General features: G+C 50.5%; 2 protein-coding genes across 2 annotated transcripts; one reads left to right on the forward strand and one right to left on the reverse strand.

Moving 5' to 3' along the window:
• The first annotated feature begins 7 nt into the window (after positions 1-7).
• LOC136562416 (ras-related protein Rab-6A-like) lies at positions 8-16,671 on the forward strand. The gene is made up of 8 exons (XM_066559226.1): positions 8-186; positions 1,523-1,581; positions 3,203-3,256; positions 8,185-8,290; positions 8,999-9,110; positions 11,904-11,997; positions 13,621-13,687; positions 14,644-16,671. Exons 1-8 carry the CDS (start codon positions 108-110, stop codon positions 14,706-14,708), a joined length of 636 nt encoding a protein of 211 aa, XP_066415323.1. The 5' UTR covers positions 8-107; the 3' UTR covers positions 14,709-16,671.
• Positions 16,672-18,873: 2,202 nt separating this feature from the next.
• Positions 18,874-20,987, reverse strand: PDZD11 (PDZ domain containing 11). The gene is made up of 6 exons (XM_066559334.1): positions 20,858-20,987; positions 20,655-20,738; positions 20,130-20,186; positions 19,831-19,929; positions 19,685-19,745; positions 18,874-19,014 (listed from the first exon to the last, which is right to left on the reverse strand). The coding sequence occupies exons 1-6, from the start codon at positions 20,942-20,944 to the stop codon at positions 18,980-18,982; spliced, it is 423 nt and encodes a 140-aa protein (XP_066415431.1). The 5' UTR covers positions 20,945-20,987; the 3' UTR covers positions 18,874-18,979.
• Positions 20,988-21,479: the final 492 nt, after the last annotated feature.

Raw genomic sequence — 21,479 nt, forward strand, 5'->3', positions numbered from 1 at the left:
GGCCGGCGGTGACGCGGCGGAGGTGACGCGCGGGGCGGTGGTACCGGGGCGCTCGGCGCTGTCTCCTTGTCCCCATCACGGCTCCCGCTCGGCCCCCCCGCGCCGCCATGTCCGCGCCCGGCAGCGGCGGCGACTTCGGGAACCCGCTCAGGAAGTTCAAGCTCGTCTTCCTGGGCGAGCAGAGCGGTGAGCGCCGCGCCGGGCCCGGGTGGAACCGGGAGGGGCCGGCGGGGCGGGGGCAGCGCCCGGGGCCGCGCGGGGCCGAGGCCGCGCCGTGCCCGGGGTGGGGGACGCGCTCCGGGGAGGGGCGGCCCAGCCTGAGGCCTCCGCGGGTGGGGCCCGGCGCTGCGTTCCCGGCCCTTCCCATCGCTCGGGGCTCCGTTCCGCCCTCCCGAGCCCGCAGTGCGCCCGCAGCCCGTGCGGGGAGGCGGCCCCAAAGCTGCGGGGGCTCCCGGCGGCTGCACTGCCCCCCTGTCCGCGGCCTCCCTCCCTCCCTCGCAGCCGCGGGGTTTTGTTTTGCCTCGAATGGCCTCCCTTTTGTGCCCCTTCCCTGGGAGTAGGTGGATGAGTTCTGTGTTTTCCCTGGGATCGTGGTGGGTTCTCGCTGGGAGTGACCAAGGCCCGTTGGACAGGGCTGGGAGCCGCCCGGCCTGTGGAAGGTGTCCCTGCTCACGGCATGGTGGAACTGGATGAGCTTTGAGGTCCCTTCCAGCCCAAACCGTCGTGGGGTTATTGCTCCTCACCTTCTCCTCGAGCCTAGAACTGGAGGTCTTGGAGGGATTTCCAGAAGTTTTCTAATTTCCCAGCCTTTCCAATGCAGGATTGACATTGCTGCTGATAGACGTTTGTCTAATTTGTTTTTAACCCTTTCCACTGTTCCTAATTTCACAACCTTTTTAGGCAATTCATTCCTCTTTCCTCTTCTATCCATGTCCTTTGAATTTTTTCTTGGCCTCCTCCAGCTTCCTGAGCCAGAATTGGAGCTTTATCTTTGTTTTTCACTTCTTGTCAGTTCTGCACTTTGTCTAGTGATGAAATTTGGAGATGTAAATTTAAGTTTTGAAACAAACCACCAGAGTTTGCTCTATATCTAAAATCTTGTTACAAAGGAAGGATGGGAGTGTGAAATATTGCTTTTCCACGCAGCCAGAGGCAGCAGAACAGCATCTGGGATATCACCTGCTTTGTTTTGATGTTTATGTCCCAGACTTGGGGATTACATAAGGAGCAGAACAGGGTAACAAAGCAGATTTATTGCTTGCCCAATGCTAACAACGGGTTCTTTGTTATCAACACACCTGATTTCAGGGCCAGGTTATCTCCATGATTAAGTTTGGACCTGCAGAGATTGATCTGCCTCTGTCATTTTGGGACTGAAATTTCCAGCTGGCTGTTTCCCAGGAAGGTGTAGCTGGAATGGCCTGAGATTGGCAGCTGCTGTCAGATCAGTGCCACTCCCAAAGCAATGCTATTTTTTTTTTCCCCACTGCTGCTTGAAAGTAATTTTTCTCTTCTCTTGTAGTTGGGAAGACCTCCCTGATCACCAGGTTTATGTATGACAGTTTTGACAATACTTACCAGGTATGTGATAGTATTTATTTGCTTTTTTAATATATTTATATTAATGAATCCATGCCCTGCTGTTCAAATTGATGCCTGGGAGCCCATTTCTCCATGAGATGTCAGTTCAAGATCCGATTATGGGTTAAAATATGCTGTGAAATGGTAAATCAAAGCATGCAGTGTGATGTCAGGAAGTGCAGTGTCCAAAAAGGGAGCAAGGTTTAGATCCCCTTTGGATGTGGGATAGATCCTGTGAGAAGCCTTGAGGAAAATGGGGACAATGTTGTTTTATGGTCAGGATTTCTGGTGCTGGATATGGGAGCCTCAGGAAATGGAGAATGAATAAAAACCCAACATCTTCTGACATTCTTAGTCTCTGTTATCTTTAGAGCTTCCATTTCAGAATAGTTGAGTCTGGAGTGTGTAGATGGATCTGCCAGAAGTCAGCTTGGTATATTTTGTCTCTCAATTTTTTTATTACTATTTTTTGACTAAAGGACTAAAGATAGGAAAAGCCAGGGAAGTCTTGGCAGGCAGAGAGGGGGGTGGGGATGAAGAGGCTGCAGATGAAAAGCAGAAGATGTGTAAGAGGCCTGAAGGTTTGGGGAAGAATTAATTGCATCAAAGGCACTCAGAAATATTTCATGGGAATATCAAATACCTGTAAAGCAGATGAGATTAGGGCTTTTTCTTTTAATTCAGCCTGGAAAAGTTACTGGGTTAGATTGGGGTGATTGGAAGTGGAGGACAAGTCACTGACTGGAACTGGATCCTCTTGTGCTTCCTGTGCTTTTTCTTCTCCTGTGCTCCCTTTCTTTTCCTGACTCTTGTAAGATGCTCTCATAGATTTATTTATTGCTTGTAGTTGTTATAAACCATGGCCTGGTTGGAAAATAGACCTCCCAGAAATAAATTCTCCCTCCCAAAACTGACTGTGTTGCTCTTTACAATTATCCAGTGGTACACATTCAGCTGTGAGTCTTAAGAATGGGGATAATCTGCCTAAAACACTCAAATCTGGTACATCAGGAGCTCTCTCCTCTTTCCTGGGGTTCTGATGAGATGGGACAGCTCCTTGATTGAAGTGCCTGGGAGTGCACCTAACTTAGTGCATTATTTTAAATGCCTTTGTGCTGGAATTGCTGTAGCAGTGGGAATGGGAGTGGATGCAGACCTGCCTGGGAAATGAAGCCGCTGAATGTCACTGGAAGGGAAGCACATTCTGAAGTAGAAAGGCCTGGATAAAAATGGCTTTTTAGCTTTTAGCTGCCCATATTTTATAGATCTCATTTGTTCTACCTTTTGGGTATTTCTAACAAGATAATTCTTACCAGACTGAATTGGGGCAGGCCAGAAGGAGCTGCCAGATCAGATACAATCTGTGTGGAGATACAGGAATGTCTGAGGTTAAAATCCAGACTCAGAGGTTCTTGTGGAGCTGAGAAGTGTTGAGGAATGCTGTGAAATGCAGCTGGTGCAGATCCCCAGATTGCTTTGTTTTCATCACCTCAGTTGAAGGCAGTTGAAGGCAAATCACTTCACCAGCTTCATAACAAGTTTGGGAACACTGGTGAGAGTTTGTGCAGCAAGGGGATACTGGAAGGCAAGTCACAGCTCCTAATGCTTCTCCTCTTTCCAGGCAACCATTGGAATTGATTTCCTGTCCAAAACAATGTACCTGGAGGACCGCACGGTGAGTGGGGCAGGGCTGGGAGGGCTCTTTTCCCTGGCCCTTCCTCCAGCAGCTGCTGGAATCCCTCAGCAGCCTCCAGAGAACCAGCCTGGGCTGAATCCCATCACTGGTACAAGATCTGAGATCTCTATCAGGAAGTCCAAATCTTCCATGGAAAACTGGATAATGGCCGCATCCCAGGGAATGTGCTGCCTCTTGTGTGCACCTGCTTTAGGTGCAGTTTGCTCCCTGAATTTGCAGCTCTGCCTCTGGGATTGTCAGGATGAACAGGGCTGAGCAGACCTCAGGTAGCACAGAATATTCTGAGCTGGAAAGGACCCACGTGGCTCATGCAGTGCAGCTCCTGCAGCCAATAAAAAGCCAAGGAAGGAGTTGGTGTTCCAAGTCTTGATGTCCTTCATGATTAGACCTCATTCCTCCTCCTAGGAAGTTCCTGTGGTAACACAGCTCTGACCTCCTGCAATAAAGCAATTTGGGATTTAGCCTGTATGAGATTCCTGTTTGCACAGAGACCTCTCACTCCCTTCTCCTGGATTTCCTCTCAGTATTTGTGGGTTTGCTCATATTTTGCCAGTGTTTGCCTTTTCCCCATTTTACTGCTGTGTGAGGAGTGTGACAGAGCTGTGGGGAGCAGGGAACACTCCTGTGTGGAGCTTTGAGCCTGCTGCTTCCAAAGAAGTCTCTTCCCATTGTGTGTGCTGAATTTCCTGAGGATTTCTCTGCCATTTTAGCAGTGATTCCCTCTTAGAAAAGCCCTTCTTTAACCTTGGTTTAAGGCAAAGATCCTGGGAATGCTGCTGGACACCTGTGGATGTCTGTGTGCTGTTATAGTGATGTGGGTTCCTCATGGTTGTGTAAGTCAGCATGCCATTCACCTGCTGCTCTGCTATCCAGAAAATCCCATTTTCCTCCCAGTGTTGGAATGCTGTGAGCTTTCCTGGTTATGTAAGTGGTTCACAGAGCCCATAAAGCCTGTTGAGATAACAGAGGTGTGGAGTGTAGATAAGAGGAGGGACAAATACAGGCAAACAAGCTGAGAAAATTCAGACACTGGAATAGTTTCTCAGATGTGGTTAATGCTGGATTTTGCAACAGGCTTGGATTTCTGGGCTGGAAATGAGGAATGCTGAGCCTCCAGCTGGGATGTGTGCTTTGGTGGATTTGATATGGCCTTGCAGCAAAAGCTAGCAGAAGGAATCCTCATCCCTGGAAGGGTCCAAGGCTGGGTTGGACAGGGCTTGGAGCAAGTTGGGATAGTGGAAGGTGTCCCTGCCCATGGCAGGGGTGGGATGAGATGAGCTTTAAGATCCCATCCAACCCAAACCATTCTGGAATTCCATGAAATACATGTGGAATTTGGTTCTCTAAAACCATCTCCCAGAAAGGGCAGCTGTGTGACATTCCCAGCATTGGGATGTGTGGCATTAAGTGAGCTGGAGCCACCTGAAGCCCCATCCTCAGTCCTGGCTGTCAGGAGCCACCTCCATGTGCCAGTTCCCCTCATTCCTGACAGACTGAGCAGTTCCTCCTCCTCCTCCTCTGTGTGTCCATATCTTCCAGCCTTGTTGGAGTGCAGTACAGGAGAAGCCAGCCTGCAGGATGGCTGCTCTTGGGGGTTCCACCACCTCTGTTTTTCCAGTGGGATCATCCAGGCTGGGCTGAGGTGCTCCTTAGGATCAGGAGTCCCACATCTGGCCAGCTGCTTCTGTGGCTGTTCTGGCAGGATCCCTGAGGCCTGGCTGTGCATTTCCCTTGTTAGCTGGTGCCATGAGGAGGGATTTAGGGCTCTCCCAGTTTCTGGTGTTGGAATGTGTGAGATATTCCAGGGTGTGTGGAGGGAGGGATGTTCCCAGACCTCGGGAAGTGCTGCTGCCTCTTTTCACATTTCTGTTCCGTTTGAACTTTCCTTTTGTTGCCTTAGTTTTGCTTTGCAACTTATTTTTATTTATTTATTTTGATTTCACTTGAGTTTTGGTTTTGTTCTCCATTTTCCTGCTGTTCCCCTTCCCCTTGCCCTGCACTTTTCCATTTCCCAGATCAGGCTGCAGCTGTGGGACACAGCCGGCCAGGAGAGGTTCCTCATTCCCAGCTCCATCCGTGACTCTGCTGTGGCTCTCATTGTCTTTGACATCACAAGTAGGTATGGAGCCCAAGCTCTGCAGGGACCTTGCTTTTAACACATATCTTTACTCTGGAAGTGGTGGTGGTACCCAAACAGAGCTAAAATAGCCCATCAGCCACCTGTGGGTGTCGGCAGGGATTGGGAATTCCTGTGTCTGTGCTGGTTGTCGGTATCCTTTGCAAAGCTTTACTGTTTTTCTGGTTTGCTTTTTTATTTTTCTAACTTCCAAATTATTTTTCTTTTTTCATTTCTGAGTAAGGAGAGAGGCTATACAAGTAACAGCTTCAGGTGGCAAAGCAAAGGAACGTTGTCAGAGTGGGTAAAACAAAACAGGACCCGTTTAAACAGAAGCTGTGGAGTGACTTAGTAGGATTCAAGATTCCCATTTTGTTGGAAAAGAGACCTGGAGACTCATGAGAGAGCTTTTGAAAGAAGAGAGATAGAACAACCACAATTTCTAAAGAACAAACAAGCTTAGAGGGAAATTCTCTGTAACTCTTGACATGAATGTTTTAATACAGGATAGGAAGTTATGAAGAGAATTATTTCATTGTAACTCCTTGTTGTTGATTCCACTTGATCTGCTGGGGGGTTTGTTAATCTACAGTATCAGGATTTATATAAATTTCAGTAAAGAAAACAGCACAGGTGGAAAAGCTCTGGCCCAGCTTTATTCTGTTACATACAAGTTTAGAGTGAGGTGTTTGTTCTGCTCTGTTAGGCTGAAGTGCTTAACAAATAATAGGCTGTGATTTATCCTCACTATTCAGGGCAAATAATTTCCTAGTATTTCTCCCAGAGAAGTCCTGGGGAATTCCTGGTTTGGTGCAAATGGTGTCAGACTGGCCCGTTTGGGGAGCACAGAGATGTGCAGGTGGTGGCCTGTGCTGGGAACTCTCCTGGCTGAGGCAGGAGGGCAGGATGCACAGCTTGGCATCATTTTTCCCACTGTGCAGGTATAGGATGCTGTTTATCCAAGCAGCTGGAAACATTTTGCCAGTCCAGGCTGTTCTTGACAGCTCCCAGCCATGTCAGAAGAAATTAAGTGACAGCTGATCTCATAATTCTTCAGTAACGGGCTGATCTTTGCAGATAATTTCATTTTTTCACAGTTCTTAGTGACTGAGAGGTTTAAAGTTTTCTTGTGTTGTAGAAGGGACATGCTCAGGTACTTATGGGGGCACAATGAGATTGTTTAGCTGTTGTTGATGTGCTGGACATCCCAAAATGCAGGTGGAGAGATCCATGTGGGGAGTCCATACTCAGCTCAGGCCCCTGCTGAAGGTTGTTCCTAGGGGGGGCTAGGCTCATTCCCGGTGTCCCACAGTGGTTATTTGTATTTTCCCTTCTAAAATGGGTGCACACAAACCTGGACTTGTAGAAATGCAGGAAACTTGGGTCGCTTCAGGGGTGTCTGTGTGGTATCTAGTCACTGGAGACCTTCCCTCAAATAACTTTACCCTGCACAAATTACAAATTAAACAAATTTATAAAATTAAATACATTTAACAAATTAAACAAATTACCTGGGCCAGCTTTGTGGTGCTTCCTCCAGTTGCCTTTTGCTGTGAGTCTGAAGGTTTGGGGTGTTTCAGTCACCACCTGGGTGAATGTTCATGGGGAATATTCCAGTGTAGCAGCACTGTCCAGGGAGGGTGTGGAAGGGATCAGTCTGATCTTCCAGCTCTGCTGTGACGCTGCCCAGGTGCTCCCACTTTGTCACCCTGAGTTTCCTGGCATAGAGAGGAGCCCTGACTTCTGCTCCTGTAATCAAGTCTGCCGTCAAAATGAGGAAGAGCTAATTGCTTTAACTATAAACCGTAATCTTCCTTAAGCCCCAGGGCATCAGCTCGACATTCCCTGATGGAGATAAGATGTTGTTTTGAATCTGACTGCAGGCCTGTGCTCTATCAGCTTCTCTTCCTCTTCTAAGCAAGCAGTGCTTGGTCCTGAAGAAGCTGCTTTTTCCTTGATGAGCTGCTTCATTAACCAGTGCTGTGCCTCCCTGCTGGGATTATTTGTGGCTGTAAACTGGGAACCAGTGGGTGCCTCCAGAAAACTGTTGGGAATGAGTAGCAATCCTGTTTTCAGGCACTGTGGGGTGAAGGAAAAGGACTCCCAGTGTGGAAAGCTTTTTGTTTGGGGTGTTTGGGAGTTTTTGGGCAGGTTCAGCCAGGCAGGTCTCAGACCTTGGAGCTGTCATATATAATACTATATAATAATAACAGTTTGTGTTTGGAATCAAACTCTTCCAGCATTTTTGTGACTCCTGTGCTGCTCTGGAAGAGAGAACCCAATGCTCTTTGCACCACCTGAACCCTGCAGTGTGTAACACTTGCTTTCATTTCTGCTGGAATTTAAGTTATCATTGCTTCAATATCCCATGAAAATCCCCACTGCCATCACATGGATGCTCCATGCTGGAGGTTGGATGCTGTTTTCCTGCCTGGTGTCTGTCCTGGGGGAATTGCCCCAAAAGCTTTGATCAGACATGCTCCAGGCTATGAGTCCTATGGAGATCCCATCCATAATCCTGGGAGATCAGTGCTGTACTGTTGGCTACCCCCAGTAATGAGGTGGGAACCAAATCCTAGAGATGTTTGGGAGTAGCAGGATCTCTGAGCAAGCAGAGAAGGGAATTAAAGCACTTCACAAACAGATCCAGGAAACAGCTCTGCTGGGGTTGGATTTGGGGCAGGATGACAAGGTCAGCTCAGCTGCTGCAGGTGGGTGTGGAAGTGGCCTTTTCCCTAAAGGGTTTTCCTGCTCTCTCTCCTCTCCTGATGGGCCGGGCTGGCCCCAGCAGGTGCGGCTGCAGCTCTGGGACACGGCGGGGCAGGAGCGGTTCCGCAGCCTCATCCCCAGCTACATCCGCGACTCCACCATCGCCGTCGTGGTCTATGACATCACAAGTGAGTGCTGGCAGCTCAGGGCACGGCTGCTCTGCTGTGCCCTTGTAGAAACACCCCACAGGAGCAGAACTGAGAAGTTTCAACCACAAGTTCTGCAAAAACATCGTTAAAATCAGAGATGTTTTCAGACCTTCCTTGTTTTTCTGTCTGGGTGGGAAATAATTGATGTGGGGTGGGGGGGTTTGGAGAAGCACCTGGATAGGAATGTGCCCCCTCTTGATGGAGTGACAAAACTATCCTTTGTCCCCTCAAAAAGGAAAGAAGCCCAGAAGTTTCTCTCCTCGATTAGGTGAAAAAGCCACCTCATAAGTCTAAAGGACTTCACCTCAAACTTAATGAGAGCTAATTAGATAGGATTATCTAATCTATCAAAAAGTCCTGCATAGGCAATTTAGTAGAAAAAAAAGTGAACAGAGAAACTAATTGCTTTTGTACAATGTTTTACCAAAAACAAACGTCTCCTGCACCTATCTCAGCTTTTCTCTGTTTGTTATTTTGCTTTTTATTAAACCTTTTTGTCTCCATCACTGCAACAGAAGCCATCCTGCCTCCAAAAGTAGCTGAGCTATCTTAAGTGTATTATAGAACTCTGAAAGCTTATTAGACCTAACTCCAAAAATACTATAACACACCTGAGTACAAGTGAAGCATTTTCCTTGTCATAAAGGAGTTTTGTCCTCAGCTTTGCTATTTCATTCTTCCCTGCAGACTTGAATTCTTTCCAGCAAACCTCCAAGTGGATCGATGACGTCAGGACAGAGCGAGGCAGTGATGTCATCATCATGTTGGTGGGGAACAAAACCGACCTGGCAGACAAGAGGTAACAGGGGACCCTGGGCCCTGCTGCCCTGCCCAGAGCCACCAGGGACTGGGGCCAGGCTGGCCTTAAAACAAGGCTTAGTTTTAAACACAACATCATTTGCTTGTCAGGAAATTCTCATTTCCGGTTTCAGCAAAAGTTATTCCCTTTGCTGTCCAACAAATAGTTTAAAACAAACCTACCTAAAAAATGCTGAAGTGGTTCTGTACCATTATCTCAGTGGGATGTTTCGTCTGATTTTTCCTTTTCACACTGAAGTGAAGGCTAAAAGCTGCCTGTGAAAGCAAGGAAATCAGCTGGTTTTCACTGTTTTCCACTAATTACCCCAACTCTCTCTGCATATGCAGCTGGAAGTTCATGGCACAATTTCTCCTCCTTAAGAAGCAGCACAAACTTTTTTAGGATTGATTTAAAAGTATGAATTTCTCTGAGTATAAATTTCATGTCATACATAACACACTGAGCTCGTGGATGTGTGAAGGAAAACCAAATCAGCAAAACCCAAACTTCCCCCAAAGAGAGACCCAAGAATTTGATTAGACTATCCTAAAATGACACAAATTAATGTTTTGGGAGGTGCCATAAAGCATTTTGCTGTAAAACTCTTAATTCTACAGCACATCAACCAAAATAACCAATGTAATGAGCTCTTAGAAGAGCACAGGCTTTACTTTGTGTTCCTATTTCACATCCTTCTCTGGATTGTTGATTTAACAAGGATTTTGTTGAATATTTTCAGAGATTTTTGTTCTTAGGAAGGTATCAGGAGCAGTCTAGGTAAGGGAAAGTTTTTATTTTAATGTGTGGTGCCAGAGGCAGTTGGCAAAGGGAAGGTGGAGTGAACCAGGCAGTTCCAATCCTCACACATCCCAGAAATGTGGGCTTTGGCTGTCAGGGGATGTGTGAGGGCTTGAAGCCACAGGGGGATTTTCTGATGGACAAAAAATCACCTCAGGAAGGTAGAACTGGGAAACACCTGGATCTCACAGCAAAACAAAGTATTAAAAAATCAAGTTCTTGTGCTTTGGCTGTTCACAAGATTTTCGTGATCAGAGGAGAACAATTTATAGATGAAATGAATGTTTTCTCAGCAAAATCTTGGCTTTTATTTGAGTATCAGTTTACTCTGTTTCTTGGGATGATGGGCAGAGTGATCTGAGTGTTCCATTGTGGGACATTCCCACATTTTTAATTCTAACCCCTGCTTTGCTCACTCCTGCAGTTACACATTCCTTCAGGATGTGTTGTGATGTGGATTTTCTCCTGCCATTCTGGTGGTTTTGTGTCCCAGCATCCCCAGCATCCCTGGCTGTTTGCCCTGCAGGTTTTTAGGTTTCATGCCCAGCAAGAAAAGCAGGGATAATTCCATTTGGCTTTTCCCATTTCACTGGGAAGCCTTTTGAGGTGTCCCATGCCTTGCACTTTGGAAATATTGCTAAAACTTGCAGCTGAGAGCTTCAGGAATACAATAAAAAAATGTACAGTTCATTTTGCTTAAGAATTCCCTGAGTGATGAACTCATGATGTGTCCCTGAAATCATTCACAAAAGCAAAATCCAAGATGATGTCCCTGAGCCAGCTCTGGATTTTGACTGCTGAACCTCTCCCATGCCCTCCTGGCAGCTGGGAATGACTGCAGCTCCCTGACTGAATTACCTGGCATTTCTAATTCCTCTCAAAATCCAGTTTCATGTGAAGCTAGAAAGGCCAATGGGATCATTTCAGCCTTGGAGTATTTCCTGATGGTGCACAACAGCTGGCCCAGCACTGCTGGAAGAATTAAAAATACCAGAAAATTAGTTTGAAGCAGCTACAGCTGAAGTTCATGCAGCACTGGAAATTCTTATTTTGGCAGCTGAATGTGACAGGAGTCCTGGTGTGGGCTGGAATTTGGAATGATGGGGAAGGGAATATCCAGGTGTCAGTAACAGGAGCTGCCTTCCCTTTTTTTTCAAAGGACCTTGGGGTTCTGTGAGGCTGAAATTCTGGGCCTGTATAGGCTGGACAAAGCCACCTTTGGTGTCACAAAGGTGACATTTTTTTTTTGGAGGCAGAATACAGGGAAGCCATTCATCCTCTGATAAAAACCAGGGATGAGGCAAGTTCTGAGGCCAAAAAGCAGCACTAAAAATAGCTCTGTTCCTGTTCAGTGCAGCCTGGTAAGTTTTTCATTCCACTCAATGTTGCTTCAGTTGGTGGCTGGTTTTTTTCTTTGTTGTTTTTTTCTTTCTCCCTGCAGTTTTCTTTCTCTCATTTTTGGACTCTTTTGCTTTGGTTTGGTTTTTCTGCTCTGTGATTTGTTCTCATTACTGGAGACAGGTTTCTGTAGAGGAGGGGGAGAGAAAAGCCCAGGAGCTGAATGTGCTGTGTGTTGAAAGCAGTGCCAAAGGAGGACTTAATGGGACACAGAGGGGCAGTTCCAGGTGCTTGTCCCCAAGCTGCTGCACTGTCCCTGCTGCTGGAGCCTTTTGTGTCACCTCACAACATTCCCTCTGTCAGATTTGGGAAACTCCCTGTCTCAGTGTGGGGATTTTTCCTTGCCTGGAATGCTGTGGACGAGGCTCAGGTGTTCTGCACAGGCTTCATCCTGTGCTGCTCATCTGCCACAGCTCCAGGGGTTCCCTGGAGAGCTTCCCTGAGGTATTTTCACTCCCAGCTGGAAGACCTGGGGCTGGTGAAGCCTCCAGGGTCCTGAGGTGGGCTGCACCCTCTTGGAGGGGGAGCAGCAGCTCACTGCCAGCCATCTCTGACTTTTCCTTCTGTTCCTTGTGTCTCCTTTCCACATTTGTGCAGGCAAATCACCACAGAGGAAGGGGAACAGAGAGCCAAAGAGCTGAATGTGATGTTCATTGAGACCAGTGCAAAGACTGGCTACAATGTGAAACAGGTAAAACATCCAGGCTGTGTTCTCAGTCAGGAATTCACTGCTCTGGGTCTGCTCCAGGGTGGATTTGGGATCCTGCAGGAATTTCCTCTTGTTTAATGCCAGCCTCTGAGATGTTTCTTGGTTTATGTAGTGCAAGCTCCTTTCTTGTTGAGTCAATGATTCCCTGTCAAAGCTAAACCTTGAAACAAATGGGGACTCACTCCAGAATGTGCTGAGGGATGGGAAAGGGAGAAAATCATTGTTTTGTGCAGCCAGTCAGCTGGAATTTGGTTTGGTTTGGTTCACAGTCAATGCACTGTTTGCTGAAACCACTGCTGACATCAGTGGGGAGAATTGTTTCTGCTGATGCACTGGAGTAAAAGTTCCTCCTTCTGTTTGCCAGCCAGAGAATCTTGCAATATTTTAGAGGAATTGAGGTTGGAAGGGCTCTCTGGAGATCACCCTTCCAGCCCTCCTGCTCAGAGCAGGCTGCCCAGAGCTGACTCCAGCTGAGTTTGGAATATCTCAAAGGATAGGAACTGTCCAGGTGCCAGTGTTTGGTCAACCATACAGCAAAACAACCTTTAAATTTTCATTTTAAGCAGAATTTCTCATATTTCTGCTTGTGCTCTTGCTTGTGATTCCCCTCTCCACTGGTTCAGGGGTTGTTCTGGATATGACGGAGCTTGGAATAAGGAGCTGTGAGCTCTGGAGGAGATTGGGAAACATCCTCAGGGCTTTGCTGCACACCAACAGCTTGGTACAGCCCCACAGTGGGATTGGGAGGCTTTTGGCTCAGTTTTTGTGACTGTTCTGGGTTGAACCCACTTTAGTGGTGGATTTTGACTCCTGTTGCCTTCTTTGCCCAGTGGGTGTTTGTGAGGAGAGCTGGGATGTGAAGCTGCAAACCCCAGCACCTCACTGGGACCTTGGTTTTGCAAGGAATACCCTCTGTGGGGTGGCTGAGGAGGGAATCAGAGCAGCAGGGATTGCTCTGGGGTTTGATGCAGAGAGTTCAGCAGCCTGGCAGTGTCTGTGCTGTGTGAGGGCAGCAGGGAGAGCTCCAGACATTGACTGAGGAATGCTGCAAACCCATTTTCCAGGTTTTCTGGGGATAGCAGAGCCCTTCCCAGTGTAAGTGCAGCTCCCTGGAACCAGCAGTTCTGCTGAGGAATGGTTCTTTGGCAGCAGGACTGATCTGAAGGGCTGGGCTCTAAAAGCTCTGTTGTTCCACAGAGGAATATTCAGTGCCAGCTGAGTGATCAGAAATCCCCAAATGTGCACCCTGTGTGCACAAGCAGGGGCTGAACATGGTAAATGATGTTTAGTAAGTGCAGGAAGGAGTTCCATGGATCCCTGGAAGAATGTTACTAATTAATTCCACGTTCTCTCCAAGCAGGAACAGGTAAAATAAAACTGGTTTTTTTTTTGTAGGCATTGAATAAGTTCTTTATTATAAGTTCTTTAAAACCTGTTAAATATCCTGCATAAAATTCTCATGGCATTTTTGATCATTGCTCTGCCTGCTAAAGTACCCACTTACGGATTTTGTACAGCTCAGACTCAGAGTCCTGCTGTAAAACAAGGTTTTTAACAGGAACTTGTTTCTGACAAGCCTTGAGCTTCTCCCTTGCTGCTTTCCAGCTTTTCCGCCGTGTGGCTGCTGCCTTACCTGGGATGGACAGCACACCAGAGAAGAGCAAAGAAGACAGTATCCTTGTTTTCTCATGGAATTGGGCAATTATCTGGTGTTAAATTTGGCTTACTGACTTTTTTTTGGCACATTGTGGGGATTGGCCTTGCTGGGGTTTGCAGGGATGTGGCTGAAACAGGGCACGGAGCTGTTGGAGTGTGAGCAGAGGGATGGAGCAGCTCTGCCGTGAGGAAAGGTTGGGACAGTTGGGATTGTTCAGGCTGGAGAAGAGAAGCTTTGGGGTGACCTAATTCAGGCCTTCAGGACCTGAAGAAGAAAAAGAAAAATGGAAAGGGAATATTTACAATGGCTTGAGGCAACAGGACGAGGGGGAATGGCTCCCCACTGCCAGAGGGCAGGGTTGGATGGGATATTGGGAGGGAATCCTTCCCTGTGAGGGTGATGAGGCCCTAGTACAGGGTGCTCAGAGAAGCTGTGGCTGCCCTGGATCCCTGGAAGTGTCCAATGCCAGGCTGGATGGGGCTTGGAGCAGCCTGGGCTAGTGGAAGGTGTCCCTGCCCATGGCAGGGGGTGGCACTGGGTGATCTTTAAGGTCCCCTCCAACCCAAGCCACCCTGGCATTGTATGACCCTGTTTGTGGGCCAGGTATAAATGTACACAAGTAATGGCCAGCACAAGTTTTGCTTCTCCACTGGAACTGAGGCTGGAATTTCCACACCTTTAGAACACCAGAGTTTGTTACTCTTTTTGTCCATCCTCTGAAATGGTGTCTTTTCTATTGCCTATACTGGGACTAGTAAATGCTGTAGTTAGGTGTGGGGAGCAGCTTTGTTGCTCCAGGTCATGTCGATTGGGCTGGAGTTTGGCATCAAGACGATCTGGTATTAGCAGACATCTTTCAGTTCCCTTCACCACGTGCCTGGCTTTGCCATGGAGAGGCAGGCAGGCCACGGAGAGACCCCAAACAACCCTTCCAGCTCCTATCCTGGGTGATTCCTTGACTGTCCCTGCAGTGATTGACATCAAACTAGAGAAGCCCCCCGAGCAGCCAGTGACGGAGAGCGGCTGCTCCTGCTAACGGCCGCGGCGGCAGCAGCAGCCCCGGCGGCCGGGCTGGAGAACATCGCGCTCATCGCCCCCGGGGCTGCCAAACCATCCCCAAGCGAGCAATGAACCCCTGGGTACTGGTGGGGAGCAGCCCCGGCTCCCCTCTCACTGCATGGTTTGAGCCCTGAGTGCAGAATGAGTGTCCTGTCTTTTGAGTTTATTTTTTTATGTTGTTGCACTTTGGCACCACGGTGCCCTTCACACTTTCTCTCTCTCTCTCTCTCCCTCTTTCTCTCTCTTTCTCTTCCTTCCTCCCTTTCTCCCCCTGTTCCCACCTGGAGCCTCCCTGCTCAGATGTATCTTGTGAATGCCATGGAAAAGCTGCCGAGTTAGGGAAGACAAAAATGAAGCTTTGGGGGGTGGGTTTTCTGCCTTCCCTCCTGCCTTGCATCCTCCCCCTGCCTTCTCCAGCCCCCTGTCCTGCATCCCTACTTCTTCTGGTGAAAGGCTGCTCCTTAAACTTAAACCAGTCACTTGGACTTGCCTTTTTGGACTCTGCAGGTTCCCAGGCTTTGCTTCCCGCAGGGCACACACCCCATGAGCTCTCTGGTTTCTTCTTTCTGTGGGTGATCCTGGCTAACTCTTGCTCACCACTTCCCAGTTTTGCCCCTCGAGTCACACAGGCCCTGGAAAGCCCCAGACTCTGAGAGCTTTGGCCTTGTTGCTCCAGTTTTTGTGGCAGGGACATCCCAGAGCCTGGTGGAATCTCTTCCCATCCAGAGGATGTTGGTGAGTGTTGGCTGCACGAGGGACCAGAGGCCTTGCAGCCTGAGGCTGGGTGGGGAGAGATCCTCAGGGATTCTGGAAGCAAACAGTGACCTGGAATCCATCACTGCAGGGGCAATACCTGCCCTGGGAGTCATGGATGCTCCTCAGGCTCCTTCCCTGATCTCCATTCTCCTGTTCTCTGTCATGGGGGCTGCTTCATGTGGAGCAGGAGAGCCACAGCAGAGGGAAGGGCAACATTCCACTCACATTCCCAGGTTGCTGCTTGATGGAATCATTCCCATTGCCTCTGCCCTTGGAGCAGAGCTCTGGGGTGGGATCAGCAGCTGTTTCTCTCCTGGGGGAGTTTTAACCTTTGCCAAAGCTGAGGGGAGCAGTGGCAGGGAATTCCTGTCACAGTGGGTGGAGGGTTGGAGGATTGGACGCTGCTGAAGGGAATTCTGGTGTCACTCCCCAACCTTGGAGGTTGGGAGCTGCCTCCTTTCCCCCAGCCCCTGGTTTTGAATTAATTCATAGAGCTTTTCAGAGATTTCCTGGGGTTTTGGGTCCACAAAAAGTCGGTTTGTCATTTGACAGAGAGGAGAATTCTGCTGTCCTTTCCCCACCTGGCCTGTGTGACACGGAGCAAGCTGTGGTAGGACAGTGAGCACAGTGTGACCACGGTGGGGGGGTCAGTGTCACTCCCTCCCCTCCCTTGGCAGAGTGTCCCTCAATCCCTGACACCCGAGGAGGGGAAGGGACAGCCCTGTGCTGGGATGTGGCAGCCCTGGCCTGGCAGCAGCTCACTGAGGTCCCCAGAGTCCCCTCCCCTGGGCAGCTGGCCACAGGAGGAAGCTGGGATGTGAGTCCTGTCCCACCCCTCGGGAAGCTGATCCCATTCCCTGTACATAGCCCCTGTGGGAGTTGCTGGTGTCGGTGTCCGTGTCTGTAGAACAGGTGTTGCTGTCCCTGCCCAGGCAGCTCTGCTGTCCCTTCGTGTTGTTCGAGTCACGGACCGGGGCGGGAGGGGGGAGACCCCAATTAGGGGCGGGGGGTAATTAGTGGAATCCAATAGTTCCCTTCCCACTGTTTTTCTGGATGTGTTCCTGCCGTGTGTCCGGCCCCGCTGTCTTGTAGCTGTAGCGAGTAAGTGTGACTGTAACTCTGAGTAAGGACTGTGTGACACAGCCACAGTGTATCACTAAATAAATAAAGTTATTTCACCAACACCGCGCTCTCCTGCTGCACGGCGGGATGGGGGGAGGAGGAGTTTGCTCCGAGCTGTGACATTCCTGTCCTGAGCTGGGATGGAGGAGGAGCAGAGGAAGGATGGAGGAGGAGGAGGAAGATGAGGAGAAATGGAGGAAGGATGGAGCAGGCAGCATAAAGGAAGGATAGAGGAGGAAGAATGAATGAGGAAGAAGGTCAGGAGGAGAAGGGACAGAGGTGGAGGAATGGAGAAGGACAGAGAACGAGGAGGAGAAAGGACTTTGCTGTTGTTGTTGCAAAATGTGGAATATGTAACAATGTTCTCAGGAGGTCTCCTTTGATGTTTGATCTTTGTTCCTTCCAAGCATGATCAGCAAAAAATGAGATTTAATCCAAGAAATTGAGCAGGCAATGAGCTGGAAGTGATGTCTAGGTGTTGGAAGAACAAGTGAGTTGAGGGTGGAATTACCTCATTGAGGCTTAGGGCTGGACAAACTTGAATGACCTCAGTCCTGGGGGAGGTTACCAAAGCTTGGGAAGGATCTCAATTTTGGGATAACAACAGGACCCTGTGGATGCAAACGTGACTCTGAATGGAGCCCTCAGGTGAGCCCTGCCCTGCAACACACCTGGGACTGATCCTGCTGCTCCAGAAAGACCTGTAGGACTCTGCCAGTGCTGCTTCCCTGCAGCCTGAACCCCTGGCAGTGCTCCCTTTATCCCTGCAAGTGTCCAAGGCCAGGCTGGACAGGGCTTGGAGCAACCTGGGATAGTGGGAGGTGTCCCTGCCCTCCCTGTCCAGGCACTGGATGATCCTTCCCACCCAAACCATTCCATGATTTTATGAATTTGTGCCTCTCAGCCCAGTTTTGTGTCACTAAAAAATCCAGTGTTACTGGAACTGTTTTCCCACCAGGAATCACAACTGCTCAGATTCTGGAGGATGAAATAAGTCTCTGGTGGCTTTAATGCTTTGCTAATTAACATACCCAAAACATGAATGTGCCTTGGGAAAGAATCCACTCTGTCCTGTCAGCCAGGTCATCAGGAAAACACCTGAGTCATTCCCTGGGAGGAGCTGCCCCAGGCAGGGGAGACCTGGAGCTCCTGCCAGGGAATGCTCTGAAGCAGGAGGGACAAATTCAACCTTGAAATTGGATCTGCAGCTCCTCCTTCCCTATGGGACACAGAGATTGTGGGAAATCAGAGAGGTGATACAAGAGGTCTCCTTCCCTTGTTGCAGGGGTTTCCAGGATGTTCATTCCCCTAATGGAAAAGCTGATTTTTAATTCTGAGTGAAAATCTCTTTTCCAGTGTCTTTTCCTCGTTCCCAGCCTGGCTCAGTGCCCTGCCCTGCTCCTGGAGCTGTGCTGGTGCCACCACAGCCACAGTCCTGCCTTGCTCCTTCCCAGCAGTGCTGGAACACTCCAGGTTCAGCAGGGGCTGATTTCCAGCACAGTCAGTGAAAAATGCCCCTGAAACAGCTGCAGATCCCAAATGTTCTCCTGCAGGATGCAAGGGTGACTGGAGCTGAGCCTTGTCCCAGCATTTCCTTGAATGGTGCTCATGGTGGGTACATCCCAACCTCCACACAGACTTCCTGAGTGGGACGAGGCTGAATTCAGGCTGCTGTACTTGATTTATTGATTTTTTTTACAGAAAAAGTGGAAAACACCACAAGAAGAGAAGTCAGAGCCAGGGCTGTCCTGAAGCCGTTACAATGTGATCCCACCAGGCATTTGCCCCTGGATTTGCTGATAATTTCCTTGGTAATTAACATTTCCAAACATCCCTGTCCTACGTTGTGGGGGTTTTATCAGCAAAGAGGCACAAACAGCCAGAGCTGTGCATGGACTGGGGCTGGATTTTACTCCTGGAGTTGCCAGCAAATCCAGCAATGCAGAACAGAGGTGGGACAGAGGAGAAGGAAAGAATTCCATGGCACAAGAGAGTGGAACAGGTGAATTTCCTGGAGGACAATGCCTGTGCTCTGCTCAGGAATGCTCAACAACCAGGGATCCAGGATCAAGGGATCCAGAACCAGCCCAGAACTCACTAAAATTAAGTCTTGCTAAAATCTGGATCCTGCTGGAGCAGCTGCCCCCCAGGACCTACTTCACACCAGCTTTTCCCAACACCAATTCCCAGGAGCACAGCCTCAATCCCCATCCACCTTCCAGCCAAATGAGCCCCTTGGCATCTCCCCACGTGGGAAAGAGCTGATCCTGTGCAGGCCAGGGGTGCCTCCAGTGAAAGCTGAAACGTGAGGAGTCATCTCAGACATTGGGAAGAAGGAGTGGAGAGGTTTTGGCAGGATGGAGCTCCCTGTTAGTGAACTGTCCGTTCCTTCTGCCGCTGGTAATCTGGGAGGGAGGGAGGGACAAGGAGAGCATGGCCAGGGGGAATCATCCAAAATGTTCAGGGAAACACACATTCCCAACTGGAGGCAGTGTTTGAGACCCTCTGGCTTTAAAAGTGCACCCCCACCAGTCACTTCAAGTGATTTTAGGGCATTTAGAACAAAATGCTTTCTTTGAGATTATTTGTTTAAAACCCCTTCTTCCCCTACTCTTTTTTTTTTTTTTCTTCTTAATGGCCACTTTCCATTCTATGAAGAATCCTTGTTTGGTTTGATTTTTCCCTTTTCTTATCCCTTAAATCTTGGAACTTTATAGGTGCAGAAGCAGAAACTGGGAGTTAACCCCAAGTTAGTCCTTCCCTTCACTGACAATTCAAACATCCCTAGGGAGGGATATCCATCATTTGCACTTGTGCCAGACCTCGTTCCTCTGTTATTCAAGGATAATTAGCTGCAAGTCATGAGCTTTAAATTAACTTTTCCATTCCCAGCCATCCCACCTTCCTGCTCTCCGAGTTTTCCTACATGGGCTGATGAAGCCAGGCCTCATTATCCTGACGTGGTGCCTGATCCCAAATCAACAATCAGTGACCTCAAGCTGCTAAACTGGGCTGGAATGGGCAGGGATGTATGGCATTTGCTTCCCAAGGAGCCTCCCAGGACTGGGCACGTACTGTAGGGGAAGTACCGGACGCGCATCGTGATCTCCCGCGCCGTCTTCAGGATCTCCACGGCCTGGAAAACGAGCAAAGAGCATTCCATGGGTTCTGTGCTGGGCTGAGAGGCTGCAGGGAGGTGGATTCCCCATCCCAGCACTCACCTTGCTGTGCTCAATGTCCTGGAAATCCACATCGTTCACTGAGAGCACCTGGTCCCCCTCCTGCAGCCCGGCCCTGTGAGCATCCGAGTCAGGAATCACCTGGGAAGGGAGAGCAGGGATGGCAGCAGGGGATCTCCCACAGCTTCCCTCCCACAATGCCCAGGAAGCAATTCCAGGGGCTGGGAGGAGACCAGGGAGTGGTACAGGATGTTCTGAGGCAGCCAGAGCCTCCCTGGGGCTCAGGTGCTCCCACCAGCACAGGAATGACCCGGGCAGGAACGGCGCGAGGACGGACACACCTTGGAGATGAAGATTCCCAACTGCGAGGCTTTTCCTCCCCGGATGTTGAAGCCCAGCTGTGGGAAAAGCCAGCAGGGAAACGCAGTCACCAGGACCCTTCTCTTGGCTCAGTTCTTTTTCCATTCCCCAGGACTCTTCTCCCTGTCCATGGCCCTTGTAATTCCCCAGGACTGTTCTTCCTGCCCTGCCTCCCGGAGGGACCCAAGGTGTGGGTGCTGCGGTGCTCAGCCAGGCAGCAGCACCAGGTCCTCTCCTAATTCCTGCTACCGGGAACACCTGAGGGGACCCCGCTCCCATCCTCCAGCAGCTCCACATCCCAGGATAGCACATCAGGAACAACCCCTCCCCTTGCCCACCGCCCTGGCATCAGCCACCCTACCCGCCCCACGCCTGTCACAGCAGTTCCCTGTGCCAGGACGCTGCCAGTCGGGAATATCGCGATCCCAGCGCCTTTTCTTGTCGGGAAACGTTCCGGGAACGCGACACCGCGCCCAGGAGCGCCGGGCCGGCGCCGCCCGCCTCACCTGCGCCCCGGGCGGCTTCTTGAGGACGATGGTACGGGGCAGGAACTGCGTGAGCTCGTTGTTGTAGTCGGGGTGATAAACGCGCTGCGGGGAATGCGCGGCGGTTCAGCCGGGGCCGGGCCGGGCTCCCCCGCCCGGCGGGGCCCCGCGGCCGCCGCTGCCCCTCCCGGGCCGTGTCCCCGCTCCCCCCACCCCGGGCTGACCTCGTGCGGCGGCACCCAGGCGGGCGGGCTCTCGTAGGGCGGCAGGAAAACCACCGGGAAGTCGTCGTAGGGCACCCGGCCCTCCATGCTGCTGCTCCGCCGCGCCCGGGACGCGCCCCGAGAGCGACGCACCGCGCTGCGATTGGCCGAGACCCACACCTCTCCCCGCCCCCCACCTGACGCACCCGCACGCGATTGGTTCCGCCCCGCCCCTCGCGCCGTCCCGTCTCCTCCCTCGTTTGGCCCCGCCCCTGAGTGACGTACAGCTTTGCGATTGGCTACAACCTCCCCTCTCAGCGACGCACGGCCCCGCGATTGGCTGCGGCGCGGCCCCACTTGCGGTACCTGTCTGTGATTGGCCGTGACGGCGCGCGGCCCGGTTTGAACGGTGGCCGTTGCGGCGCCGCCATTGGAACGGGCAGCGGCGGTTCCAGGTCAGTCCCGTGGCCGCCCCGCGACACCGGGCAGGGCCAGGCCGGTCCCGCTCCGTCCCCGCTCCAGCCCCGCTCCCGGCCCGGGGCCTCCGCTCCATCCCCGAGCCCCGGCAGGCCCGCTGCACCCCCCCCCCCCCCCCCCCCCCCCCTCCACCCCAGAGCCCCGCTGAGGCCGCTTCCCGCCCGCT

The sequence above is a fragment of the Molothrus aeneus genome, chromosome 14, assembly GCF_037042795.1.
Source record: "Molothrus aeneus isolate 106 chromosome 14, BPBGC_Maene_1.0, whole genome shotgun sequence".
NCBI classification, from domain to species: Eukaryota; Metazoa; Chordata; class Aves; order Passeriformes; family Icteridae; genus Molothrus; species Molothrus aeneus.

Coding starts and splice junctions, on each gene's coding strand:
- LOC136562416 (XM_066559226.1), top strand. CDS start 108: ATGTCCGCGCCCGGCAGCGGCGGCGACTTCGGGAACCCGCTCAGGAAG. Junction 187..1,522: donor CTTCCTGGGCGAGCAGAGCG/GTGAGCGCCGCG, acceptor CTTCTCTTGTAG/TTGGGAAGACCTCCCTGATC. Junction 3,257..8,184: donor TGTACCTGGAGGACCGCACG/GTGAGTGGGGCA, acceptor TGGCCCCAGCAG/GTGCGGCTGCAGCTCTGGGA.
- PDZD11 (XM_066559334.1), bottom strand. CDS start 20,944: ATGGAGGGCCGGGTGCCCTACGACGACTTCCCGGTGGTTTTCCTGCCG. Junction 20,739..20,857: donor CCTGGGTGCCGCCGCACGAG/GTCAGCCCGGGG, acceptor CATTCCCCGCAG/CGCGTTTATCACCCCGACTA. Junction 19,746..19,830: donor AGGACATTGAGCACAGCAAG/GTGAGTGCTGGG, acceptor CTCGTTTTCCAG/GCCGTGGAGATCCTGAAGAC.